Here is a 13329-nt window from a genome sequence, read left to right as displayed (position 1 = left end):
TTGCAACCAGTACAGGATGTGTCGCAGAAAGGACAGCCTGCCAGTTGGGGTGGGGAGAGGTGAGGGCTGCTTGTGTTATTGCCTTTCCATGCCTTCTTTCCCCAAAGGATCCTGGCCCTTTGGAGCTGCAGTCACCTGACAGAGCAGACACATGTTTTTCCCCTCTGCTGTTAATGTGAGACCCATCACAGAACCAGAGTTCCCAATGATGTGAGGGGCAGCAGTCACAACAATTCAGCCAAACTGGTTTAGGCTCTCTACTTATCCTATTGCAGCGTTTTAGAAGTCCTAATCTACTGCTCTCTCTGTCCTGATCACAATTTTTACTACAATGATTAGGCCAAAACATTATATAATCTACATTGGTGACAAGCTGGGATGAGAGGAACAAAACATCAAATGAAAGACCTTGTTTCAATTAAAAATTGGCCTTTTATACTCCCACTGCCTATATACCTACATGAGAACAATTCATGAGTTATTCATTGCAAAGTACGAATTTGTTAAGTTTTATGCATATTTTTGGCAACAAGAAATCACTTAAGAAAAAAAATACAGAAAAGATAAGTTATAGTGAATCCTACTACCTTCCCCTCCATGCAGAAGGACCCGAAAAACAGAGGATATAGGTGGCTGTAAGTTTTTAAAAAACAAAAAAACAAAGAAAAATCACTCTGCTCATGATCCAAGACCACCTACAAATGCATGTTTGAAGCAGATATTTAAAACTTATTTCTAAAAGGTAATTCATTTCCTTTACTAGTTGTAACATTTGAAAAGTGATTTGCTGCCTTTACTCATTACAATATTAAAAAATGAACCTGTTGACTCCCTTGTTTCCTTACTCACTATCTTCCTTTCTCCCCCTCTCCCCGGCCACTCCCCACAAACTGTCAGCTTGATAGCAGATTTGTATAATAACTGATAAATTCTCAGCAAAACGACTGAAACTTTTAAAAAAATGCCATTTTGAATTAAATTTTGGAAGTAAAGGGGAAAATGTCACTTGCTATACAGTGGGGTCTTGACTTAAGAACGGCTTGAGTTAAGAACATTTTGACTTAAGAACCACTCTCATAGGAAAATATTGACTTGACTTACATACTTAGATTTGAGTTAAGAACTGAAAAAAAACCACGTGGGAGGCAGGGAAAGTGCAAAATTTGAACTTTCAGTTAACTGTTGGCCAGTGAAAAGGGTGCCTGTCTGCTTCCTCACTCCTCCCAGCGTTTAGAGAGTGGACTGGGAGACAGTCTTCGGACTGCCTGGTACTGTACTGCCTGGACTGTATTTTCCCTGCCTTCCCTGAACCTTTCTTGACCTAAGAAAAAAAGAAACAAAATATCCCCCTCTAGTGGTCGAAGGCAGAATAGCAGCTTCCCATTAGTTTCTATGGACGGAAAAGAGCAGATACGGATCAAATGGTTTTCAATGCATTCCTATGGGAAATGCAGATTTGACCTGAGAACTTTTTGACTTGAGAACCGCCTTCCAATACGGATTAAGTTCTCAAGTCAAGACCCCACTGTATATAACAGTAAGGAAATGTCCTTGCCACTGCTGTACCACCTTTGGATTGTAACTTTTGGCTTCACTACACATGGAGATAGGTTGTTCCAGTTTAACTGGAAGTATTCTATCTCACACCCCTAGACATTTGATGCTCATACCAAAATGGTTACTTATCCTCCTACAAGAGTCCACACTACGTAACATTTTTACCAGGATCACAGCCTCCCACCATAATAACACTACAATCTTCCCCAACTTCTCTCTTCATCCTTCCCTTCAGACTACTGCCCGGTTTCACAGAAAATAAGACCTAACCTGAAAATAAGCCCTAGTATGATTTTTCAGGATGCTCGTAATGTAAGCCCTACCCCAAAAGTAAGCCCTAGTTAAGTGAAACTCCACCCTCCGCCATTGTGCAGCAACCAGAAGATGACATTACTGTATTTGAATAAATGTAGATTGTTGTACATGAAAAAAATGAAACATCCTCTGAAAATAAGCCCTATTGTGTTTTTTGGAGCAAAAATTAATACAAGACCCTGTCTTATTATCAGAGAAACACAGTATGTTGACTTCGTCCCTTGAAAATTCTGACTGACGGTGCAGCACTGATCTGAATCAGTGCAATATTTGAAAGAATCATTTAAAAAAAATTAAACATATCTCCTTAGAGATGCTTTCTGGAGGGGGGATGTCAGGTGAGAAGGAGGCAGAACTGACATAACAGGGATTAAAATAATAATAATAATAAAAAGCACTGTTGTCCTTGGACGTAATCTGCAGCTCCTCAATGTAAAGACAGATTGAGCCTGGAAAATGGGAAGCTGGGAAGAAAACAAAAGTGGATGCAGCCAATAAAGCCTAACTACTGAGACCTATGCACTTCGCTCTTAGCTTCATGCACCTGAGAGGAAAAGGGATTTTAAAAAAAAAAACATCTTGATACAATTTTGGCCTACCCACTATCCTTCATATTCCACACTCTTCCTGCTTAGGTAACAGATCATGGCAGGCCATCATCAAGGCACTTGCAGCAAGCCTGGGAGGTTGGAAACGATGGAAGCAAGGGGGCCGGGCGCTGCATCCTGGTGAAGGTGAAGCAAAGATAGAAGAGGCAGCAGAGGCATAGCGGTGGCGGCTGTAAAGTGGACCACAGCACTTCCAATTGCCCAATGCAACAGAGAATTCCATGCCTTGCCAAGTCCACCCTAATGATTCAAAATCCTGTAGCCAAGGTTGTTGGGCAACCTGGTCCAACTGGCTGCCTGGCAGATTGAGACCCTGCCACGCTTTTTCACCACTTTATTTCATCTTCAACTTCTTCCCCCTTTTAAAAAATATTGACAGATGACACAGCACTGATCTGAATCAATACTATACTTGACAGGGCAGTTATTATTTTCTTTTAAATTATTCCAGAGGAACTCACTGGAGAGGCATGCTCTGGCTTACCTGCTACCCCACACCCCACTGAAGACTTCACCATCAACATTACCTACGGCCCACCCACCGCTGCCCCTTCAGACCAATACAGGCAATTACACATGACAAAAAATAAAAATGAAGCAAAGCAATGGGCAAGCATTTGCCACAAAAAAAGTCATTGCCCTTGCCTGCTGAGCAAAACATAATGGTCATGAAAAAAGTCTGGGCTTACTCACAGTTAGCCGTACATTGTGTAGTTGGTGTAAAATAAGTCAAAATTGACCATGGTAATCACTGCAAAAACTGCAGGACAAATTGTACCATAGTCAAGCCATTTATTACATTCCCATTGTCCTGCTTCTCTCTCAAAAGGTGACTCTGTACAGGTGACCTGTTATAACCCATTAGTTCCAAGCTCTTGTATGAATCAACTCCACATCAATGGCTCTAAGAACACAGAAAGTTAATGAATCAGAAAGAAGGTTTCCAATCTTTGTCCTGATAAGGACAGCTTTCTGTAGGTGAGGTGCTTTCAAACAATGGCTGAAATCTTGCTTCTTTGTTATGCATGTAGAAAGCAAATGGTATTACATTCAGTCCCTTCTAGATGGCAATTAATGATCCCCCAATGGGGTTCTTGAGGGCATGCCAACCAGTAAGCTTATGTCTCCAGCTGAGAATCCCAGTGGCAATTTGCTAATTGCCAGCTAGATGGGCCTGCTGAATGTTATACCACTTGCCTTCCTGCATGCACAACACAGAAACAGGATTTCAGCTAATATGTGTTCTGAGAAGATGGATCCTGTCCAATCAGAACTGCATCGTGTACTCTTATGCCATCTATCTATGTAGGCCCTATTGCCTTTCAGTCAGTTGTCCTTGAGCGGGACCGAAGGTTGAGCAAGAGCCTACAGAAGCCTCTAAAAAAAGGGAAGAAACTGAAGAATATACTCAGTAGTGCCTGGAGGCAAAGGAAAAGGGGAAAACCAGGAGCAGGAAAGCTTTTGCATTGTCCTTTAGCAGCTGTTTGGGTGTACAAAAACAGGCAACGCCTTGGAAGGACAGCAGACTAGGAGGCTGAAAAACTGGTGCGCCTATACTATCCTAGGCTTACAATTTATATTAAAAAATTCCCCAAAAGAACTACTCAGTTTATAACATCAGGTTTTATCCTGTGTAGAGCAGCCTTAAACCCAGACAGGGAGAAGTATGGCCCTTCTGCAGAATTTACCAAGCAGGGTTCACCTGTACATCCAACAGACAGAATCTGAGCAGAATCTGGGAGAAATAAATACCTTTTTATGCTCAGGAATTAAACTGTGAAGTGTGTGGGGACAGAGGCAATTCTGACTCTGCAAAGAAAGGGGATTTCCCAGCAGCCTCATGATGCAATTGCTGGACTGTAGATCTTAATAACAAGCCCTTAAAGTGACAGAGCTTCAGTGCCCTCAAAGCTCTCTCATCCTGAGGCTATCTCCTGTGGCTCTTGCTAATCAGTGCTGGCAGGACGAGGCAAGGGCAGAGTGACGGATAGACCCAGCCTTCACTTAAAGTTATCAGCCTCAGTGTCATCCCATCAAGGCAGCTGAACATCTTCAGCCCCACCCCACCCCCCTTGCAACAGCAGCAACAAGCTTCACCCTGCCCCTTATGCTGGCTTCCAAGTGCTACTGTGCAAACAACACCCTCCCTTTCTAACAGCAACCTACAATGATGTCTTTTAAGCAACATCAGCCTGAAGGTCACTGGGTGAAATTCTGAGCTGATTTCTAAATCTCCTCTTCCCTCAGTTCACCTGCTGCCTCTTCTCCCACTTGAGTTTCTGGCAGTGGAACTGACCACCACTGGGAGAAAGCATGCAAGAGGTGGGCCGAGAGTGGGGGAAGATGCAAATGTTTCTCTGTCACCCTAAACCAGATTATGGAACTACTACCCATACTGCTCGGCTAGAGTCACTTGGCCCTCAGTCAGAATAAAATGTTGAAAGTGAGGAGAAACTCCTTTAATCCCACTGGAGCAGAGGAAATAAATATTGATCTCTACCAGTGTCTCTTTCTCCCCCTCCTTCTCTTTCAATCCTTTGCTTTCTTTAGATATACATAAAACTTTCCCCTTGATTTCCTTCCACCAACTGACACAAAAGGACCTAATTGGGTACACACCAGACACCTCAATTTCATACCCAATGGGTGGCTACCTTGGACAGAAGCAAGAATAATGATAGGCCAGGTTACAGGATGCAGCCCTCCCCATACTCTAGCTTGCCTCTCTTATGTTGCACTGCTGCCTCTCTGCTGGCTCAGTAGCCTAGAGCAAAGCCACATGAAGGACTAGGCAAGGGGACATTGCATATGTAACAGTGTACCCACCAGAAGAGCATCATCCCACATTCTGGACTTAACATGGGGCATGTTACCCCCTCAAGGGTGGCTACCACAAGTGCACGGAGAAAGAGGGCTTACTTCTTAAGTCTACAAAGCGTTGTCCATGGCAAGACATACCTGAGATGCGGGAAGAGCTGGCCCTGCTAAAGGACTGTGGAGCCTGGAAAGCATAAATGCTGTCACCCTCGGCAATGGTGTTCAGATCCTCATCATCTGAGAAGGAGCACTGGAACCCTGACTGTCCCAGCTCAGCCAGAATCACCTGCAACAGGACAAGCCGGACTCAGGGAAGGAGAAGGCAGACGAAAAAAGGAGAACCTTTGTGGGCTACATAACGGCAACAGGTGCACTCCACAGGGTACTATGGGGCCAATTTCATAGGGGGAAGAGGAGGGAAGGTTTTCTGGTTTACCTGGTTAGGGGAAATCTTGCCTTCTGCTGCCACCATTTCCCTTAACTTTGCCACAGTGCTGAAAAGAGGCACAGACAGCCCCACACGGACGAACCGTTGGCTCTTGGACTGGAAGACGAGAGTGACATTCAAAGGCCTGAGAAAAACAGGAAGGATAAAGGAGCTTAGAACCACGCACTTCAAAGGCTCCAGATTAAATAGCCAAACAATGTCCTGCCTCCATGTTTGCATTCACTCAGGGTAGGATCAGAAAGGATAGTGTCTCATTGCGCTGAAAAGGGTTGCTTCACTGGGAGTGATCTCCCTTTAAGCAGCCCTTCAGACAGGGATCACTCTGGTCCAGAGCAAAAGAAGAGTAGCTGTGCCATTGGACTAAAAAGGTCCAGCTGAGGCACACAGCAAGGTTGGGATGGTCTGCAATCTCCTGTGCATCAAGAGAGCCCTGGAAAACAGCTGGCACCACTGTGCCACAAGCAGGAGAAAATAAAGCTACTGCTCACTCTGATCACACCCTTAACTAAACTGGCTTTCTTTTACCTTGGTGATGCAATTTGCCTGCATTTGCTTGTGTGTTCACAAGCACAGATTATTTTGATTCCTGGAGAAAGGACATAATGGGCATGCAGGTTTGAGGTTCAATTATTGGAGATTACAAGTATGTTGATGGAGTGGAACAAGGACCCAGAGTCCAAGAAATCAGAATGTGTGGTTCATGAAGAAGCCCCAGCTGCTCATTCTCAGCTGCTCAAGCCCTACTAATTTTCAAAGAATTAAGAAATAACATCACATATGTCTTTAAAGTTGTATCTGTAACCATGAATAATAAGAATTTTACAACAGTATACATTCTTTGGATTTTGCAGGAGTAATTTGAATTCCCATTAATTTCTAGGTTATGTAGCATGCAGAGTTATAGTAGACCCCTACATGCACTGGAGAGATCACTTTAGGATCTGTTCAGTTGGAACCAGAGTTACAAACTTATCATACTAACAAGAAGGGCATGGTTATACCCAGTGTGGTGTAGTGGATAGAGTGACAGACTAGGACGCTGGAGAACAGGGTTTGAATCTCCACTTGACAATCGAAATTCACTGGGGTTTGAGGAACTGGTAAAACCATTCCTTAAATATCTCACTTACCTTGAAAGCCCTATTAGGGCCACTATAAATCAGTTCAAACTTGATGGCACAGAAAACACACAAACACACACGCAAGGCAAGGAAAATTGAATTTCCATGGTATTCTCTAAAGATCAGAGTAGCGACATTGGCTAGCATTCTACTGGTGTTCTCAACTAGAGCATAAACCCACTGAATCAATTTCTAAACGGTAAGTCAACACTTATATGAATTCCATTGAGCCAATGGGTGTTTTCTAGTTCAGACTTGTAATATAATTCTAATCAGTATATTTAACGAAGAGAGAAGGAATTTTCTCATATCCTTCCAGATAATAAGTCTTAAAAGTCAGTGTCTGGATACTGATTGGAAGTTGAAAGAGCAATAGCAATAAAGATTCAGCATTAAAAATGACTCAGGGAAAGTGAGTTTTCATACAACATATCACAAATGTACTGTAACTGCTGCTGTTTTATGTGTGCACGGTGCACACCGATCCAAGGACAACTTGCCCACGTTTCCTGCTAATTTGAGGAAGAAGTGATACTGTACTTCTGATGAACTGCTGAAGCATTTCTCCTAGCACTTCCATGTGGCAACATTCCACGAGAGTACACTCATAGCTTAGTGCAAACCAGGGTTGTGCAAAGTGAAGCTCTCCAGACGCTACTGGATTGCAACTCCCCTCTCCCCCACATTCCTCTCTACTGCCTATGTTACCCAGGGCTGGACTGGGTTGCAGTCTGACAACATCTTGAAAGCCACACTTTGTCCATGTCTGTTTAAGTACGCTATCTGAAGCAACATGAGCATATTTTAGTAGCAGAGGCAGAAAAGTACCAGGAGCTCTGATTTAGATCAGGACCTTGGTATGCAAGATTTATCAATTTCCCCCACTTAATTCTGGAAAAATACACCTTCCCAAGCATAATTTTTGAAAAGCAAAACAACTCTCATTACAGCTAATTGTGTGGCTTTTTAAAAACCAAACATCTCTGTTTGCAACATGCGGTAGCAATTTTTTTTTTTCAAGATCACAGTGAAGAATACAACGGTTAAGCCCGTCTATCTTGCATGCCATGGTCCTAATCTGCTCATGCACATATGCACATCATGCACACTCACTCACAGAGAGAGAGAGAGAGAGAAACATGCATACACAGAATTTCATTTCATTTTTAAAAATCTCTGGCGTCACTTTGAGTGACAAATTTAAACTAATATGTAGTTAGGCTCTAAGCAACAGCAGCATTCAGCAGAAATCAATAGTCACTATAGTAATCATGATGGAAGAGCCCAATTAAACTGTAATGTTAGAATTTAGCTAACATGATTATGTCCTCAGGGTAGCAGGTACAAAGATTTGTTATCAATTGGTATGCAGTTACACCAATCAGCAAGTTCCTTTTAATTCAGATAAAATAAAGAGTGCCCCTTTCTAAAGAAAGACATTTGTATTTTTAAAAGAAGGATTTGTAAGATTTTAAGGAAGGTCAAAGAAGATTCATTTTATAGGACTGGTGCATAACAGACAGCAGATGCAGTGCCAATAATCAGCATGAAAGAGTGGGTTTTGGGATATCTAAACTCAATGGGTGATGAGTGACTGACTGAACTAATGTGGAATCTACACTAACGTCCACTAATGTGGACGTTAGTGAGGATGAAGTGGGAAGGAGGAGAATCATGAATACCATCTATGGCTCATTAAAAATGCAGGCATAAATGTAACCAAAAGTGAGCAAACTGATTTGTGTCAATGTACTTTCGAACACAGTGTTTTACGTAGGATCCACAAAGATTTGATGTGTGTTTCACTAGCCCGAGCCAATGAATGCTGTCTTGGTAATCAAAGTTACAGAACTGAATGCCTATTTTGCTATTCAAAACTGCAACACAAAGAAGTTCTTATTCACAAAGTCCTTATCAACAAAAAGGCTGGCTAGAGAAAATGATTAAAGAGAAATTAAAAGATACATGGCGATACCATTTTCCCCCTCCCTTAATCAAGGGCTCAGGTGGCTGAGTCATTGTGATAGAGGAAGATTTATTGTTTATCTTCTTTGTTGTCTAACCAAAGCCCAATCATGGATAAAGCCAAGAATCTGTAGGGAGTTGTGAGGATTTAGAGATGAAAACAGAGAGCTGGATAAGGAGAAAAGAAAGAGGTGAGGGCAACCAATGCTCAGTCTCCCCCGGGGTGCTTGGAAATGAAAATTAAATGCCGTTCTTAAAGAACTCATTTTGCAAATATACAGATTTTAGAAGAATAACCGGGGAAATCTATTGAAAGAAAGAAGGGATCTTAAAAACGCATTTATTTTTGCAGGAGCTTTTAAATTAAAGAGTTTGTATCATCAGATACCTGCAGTGCTGGAATCAATCTGTCTATCTGTGTACTGTATCTATATATGTATAGCTACAAAAATGGGCCAAAGTACACTAAGAGTAAAAAGTATATGTGAGTGATGTAGCTTCAATGGCTCCACTGAAGCACGATCACAAACAGAGGAGGGCCACTATTCATAACCTAGAAGTCTTTCAAGCCAGAGGCTGTGCATAACAAAGCTCCATTTGTGTTCCTATTGTCCTTCCTCCATTTCTTCCAGAGTGTGCATCAATTACAATGACAAATTTGGAACTATTGGAATAATGAGATAATTTGAGATGAGGTAGTATTGAGGAAATACATATAGAAGAAGCGGAAAGCCTGTAATTCAATTTCTGTTCCTCACACTTAGGCTGATTTTTGAGTATGATTCTACGAGGGGAGTCAGCCAAGTACACACAATGTAATCTTGTCCTATTTTACCAGAGAGGAAACTTCACTAGCCAAAATCCTATTGGTGTCTGCACAAGGTTTGCTTAACTAGCCACGGTGAAACATGGCTAATTGAAGAGGCACCAGAGAACGCTTCAGTAACACAACTAGACGTATGATCAGGCATGTGAATAAAACACACCCGAGTTCTTCATCATTTAGCCAATGCTCCAGCAAGTTATGCACACTTTATGTGAAAACCAATAGGATTGTGGCCACTGGCTTCAAGATGATTCAGTCTTAATTAGTGAGCATGGGCATCCAGCCCTGCCTTTCAGATTCTTAATAATTATTTCCAAGGATTCTATGTGGCTCAAAGATCTTTTATACAATCCTGTAACAAGAGAAACCATCCTAGAAAAAGATGGCGGACACAGCGTTTCTTATTCTGTATTCCTGAAGTGAGATCTGGACAGGCTGCCAGTTTCTCATTTCCCAGCTCTCTGACTTTCCCAGAGGGCATCTACTGTAGGTTATGTGCTGGGAGGGGGCGGGGAGCCTCAGACACTGCCAGTTTAAGGTTCTCGGCTCCCTGCTGTGCATAAACACCTGCCAAAGTAGCAATTTCTAACCTGCAGGCTCTTCCCCTGACACTATTTCTTATTCCCCCTGCAGTGCTGAAGCCAGAAAGAGGAAGGCCGTTCCTGCCCTCTCCTATCAAATCCACAGATCTGATGGCATACCTCTGAAAGAGGGGAAGGGAGTGGAATACCCCAGGAATTCCTTCCTCTGTGGCCCCCACAAACAAGTTTTTTTTTCAGGAAGAGAAAGAAAACAGGGGAGTCCGAGAGCTGAATCCTAGGGGATAGAATGAAATGCACACCTTACAGGATGCTACAAAACAACAACAACAAAAATACTCACAAATGAAAGAAACCTAAAAGTCAATGGTCGTAGGGAATTTTTAGGGTGTCTGCACTCTTCTAGGAGGTAGCAGGGGCTTAGGCACCTAGCTTAAAGTAGAAGCCAGACCCTGGCAGAACCCCAAAGCTCTCATAGCCATTGGCAATACATAGCCCAGGACCTATGTAATGAAAGCTCAGAATGGTCCTGAGATTCATCATTTGAAAATTCCAGGGTATACCAAGAACTTGTTTCTGATGTAGTAGTAAAAGGAAATCTCTGGTTCCATACCAATGACCTTTACTCACAGGGGCAAGGAATTCCAGGGCATTTTAATGGGCTGTCATTCAATTAGATAAATTCAAGACAGTTAATCAATTCATTATATTAAGTTTGCAGATGAATAAAATATAAATTTAAAATGAAAACTGACAAGTTTCATCTTAGGCATTGTTTCCAGGAAATTAACAAAGAAAACTGTTGTTTACGATAGACGGGTAGTCCCAAAGACAGACAGATCTAAAGAAGTGTCAGAAAGATAAAGAAGATATGAATTCAAAATATTTTTGTAGGGCACCTTGGTTGCAATTTTTAACTAAGCCAACGGGCAGATTTAAGTCCAGCAGTTGGTAATACACATTTTAGAGGCAAGACTGCCCCAGGTGGTATCTTTGAGGAAGCTAATTCAGTGGGGCTGGAGATTATCCATGCTATGAAGATGTGGAAAAACATGGATGACCCTCTTCATCTAGAAGGGAAACTCCTTTCCTTATGAAGAAAAAAGCAAAGCTGTGACATTCTCAGCCTCTTTTTTTTTTTTTTTTTTTGGCCACGGCCCTCTCAGGAGCTGTTCTCAGGTTCCAGGGCCCCCTGTCAAACAAGGAAAGCCTTGAGCTGTATGCAAACAATGATACAGCAAGAACAGATGAATCTATGGCCCTAGTCAAAGGTGCCAGGGCTCCCTTGGCACAGTTGAGAATGGTTACTCTAGAGGACTGCAGAGCTAAGGTGGCATACAACAAGGGTGAAGCACTGAATCCTAGTCCTGGGACAAAGACAGGACTAAAGTCCAATATATAACTACCGATGGCAGCTGGCATCCCAAACTGTGAGGCACTGTTCTGATCCCAGCCCCCTGAAGGGGTGCACAATGCTGCATCTGGCCACTCCCAGCCACCCAACCCAGTCCAAGGCTGCTCAGCCTGCCACCAACCCATGTAATTAGGAGCACAGAATAGACACGAGTCTATGGTCATCAGCGTCCCCACAGCAGAGATGCAAAAGTCTGTCTGAGGAGCATCCTGAAGGGGGAGCCAGAGTACTGGACTAGGACTTTAAGCCTGTCACCATCTCTCAGCCTACCCTAACCCTAGCCACACTTCTGAGAATTAACACAGGGAAGAAGGCCTTGAGCTCCAGGATGTACGGTGAGAGAGGAATGTAGCCAATTGGGCTCAGTACTTAAATTGAATGTCCATCAGTAGGATTAATTAACTGATTCACTGTGATGTTTTGATTTTAACCAAGCATCAGTATGTGATAACTTACTTAGTTAGGCATCCTTCAGTCGAGAGAGACTATGGTAACATGCTCTGTATGGAGGACTTGGAACAGCGTCTAGTGTGGCTGAGAAGGCCGATTCGAGCGTGACAATCCCTTCCACACTGAAAACAAATCCAGTCTGTCCCCCATCCAGCTCCCTGATTTTGCTGGTTTTATTTAGGGTCACAGTTAACAAGACAACAGTTTGAAATACTGAGTGCCACCCATTTCTCCAAGCTACTACCATGGGCCCAACTACCATTCACATTCTTGTTTATATTGCATGTAAACCAAGGTGAAAAAAGAAACCCTCATCAATTAGGGGCTAATTTCACCATGTTTGATTCAGATCAACCCCCAGATTAATCACCTGATTCTTGAGATATCAACCTACTGCAGAGATGTGCAACTTCTACACTCTCTTTTAAGTCCACAAGGGAAGACACCCTCTCACTACCACTGCTGGCAAACCCGCTGCCACCTCAGTTTCCCATCTCCACAAGGATCGTGGCACATGGGCATTGTTCACTTTGTTTCCCACGGAGGGTCCCAGAATTATACTAAGAGCTGGGAATCAGGGTATGTACTCTGTGTCTGTTACGTTTCTGAAAAGAACCACAGTGGCTTTCTGAAATGCCTGGGACCTGAGAGAGCAGAGAAACGTCTGGAGCTATGCATGCAGTCCACAGACTGCATGTTGCCCATCCCTGCTCTACTGACATCATCCTTTACCATGGTGGAGCCCCAGCCATGACCACAAAGAAGAAGTCAGTCTGATGCCTTTAAGCGTAAAAATTATCCACTCCCTTCTCTTCTGCAGGCATATTTGTGCAGATGGGCATGCACAAGATCCTCTGCATACCTTCCTGCTGTAGTAACATTTAACAAATGAGAGCTTGGAGAGGCTTGCCAAAGCCCTCTGGCCATATGGGACGGTACCAGGCATCAGCGACAGCATGCAGAATTAGAAATATCCTTGCTGCAAGGTAGCAGGTGATTGTGACTGCAGGTCTTTAGCTGGAGGGGAAGTTGTTGTTTACTCATCTGCAGTCCCTGTAGGACAGCTCCTGCCTGCCTGCACCAACTGCCATAAACAGCTCCCCCCCCCCCCAAAAAAGGAAAGTATTAGTCCGTCTCACAACTTTGCTTTGCCACCAGCTGGGAACCAACCTGGAGGGCGGGGTACTCTCTTGCTCCCCACTTCCCATTCCCCACTCCCACCCTTTGTGCCCTGTTTCCCCCAAAATAAGACAGGGTCTTATATTCATT

The 13329-nt window shown here is 43.2% G+C and overlaps 1 protein-coding gene across 1 annotated transcript in view; it reads right to left on the bottom strand.

Annotated features, from left to right (window-relative positions):
* The window catches only part of USP43 (ubiquitin specific peptidase 43), a 127745-nt gene that overhangs the window by 35879 nt on the left and 78537 nt on the right, over nt 1-13329 (bottom strand). Inside the window, exons 5-6 of the mRNA XM_072990394.2 lie at nt 5734-5869; nt 5439-5583 (exon numbers count right to left, since the gene is read on the bottom strand). Of these exons, the coding sequence (XP_072846495.2) occupies nt 5439-5583; nt 5734-5869 (281 nt within the window). The remainder of the gene's footprint in view (nt 1-5438; nt 5584-5733; nt 5870-13329) is intronic.

Source organism: Pogona vitticeps, chromosome 2, assembly GCF_051106095.1.
Source record: "Pogona vitticeps strain Pit_001003342236 chromosome 2, PviZW2.1, whole genome shotgun sequence".
In the NCBI taxonomy this organism is placed as follows: domain Eukaryota; kingdom Metazoa; phylum Chordata; class Lepidosauria; order Squamata; family Agamidae; genus Pogona; species Pogona vitticeps.
This window is presented reverse-complemented; position numbering and strand designations above follow the sequence as displayed.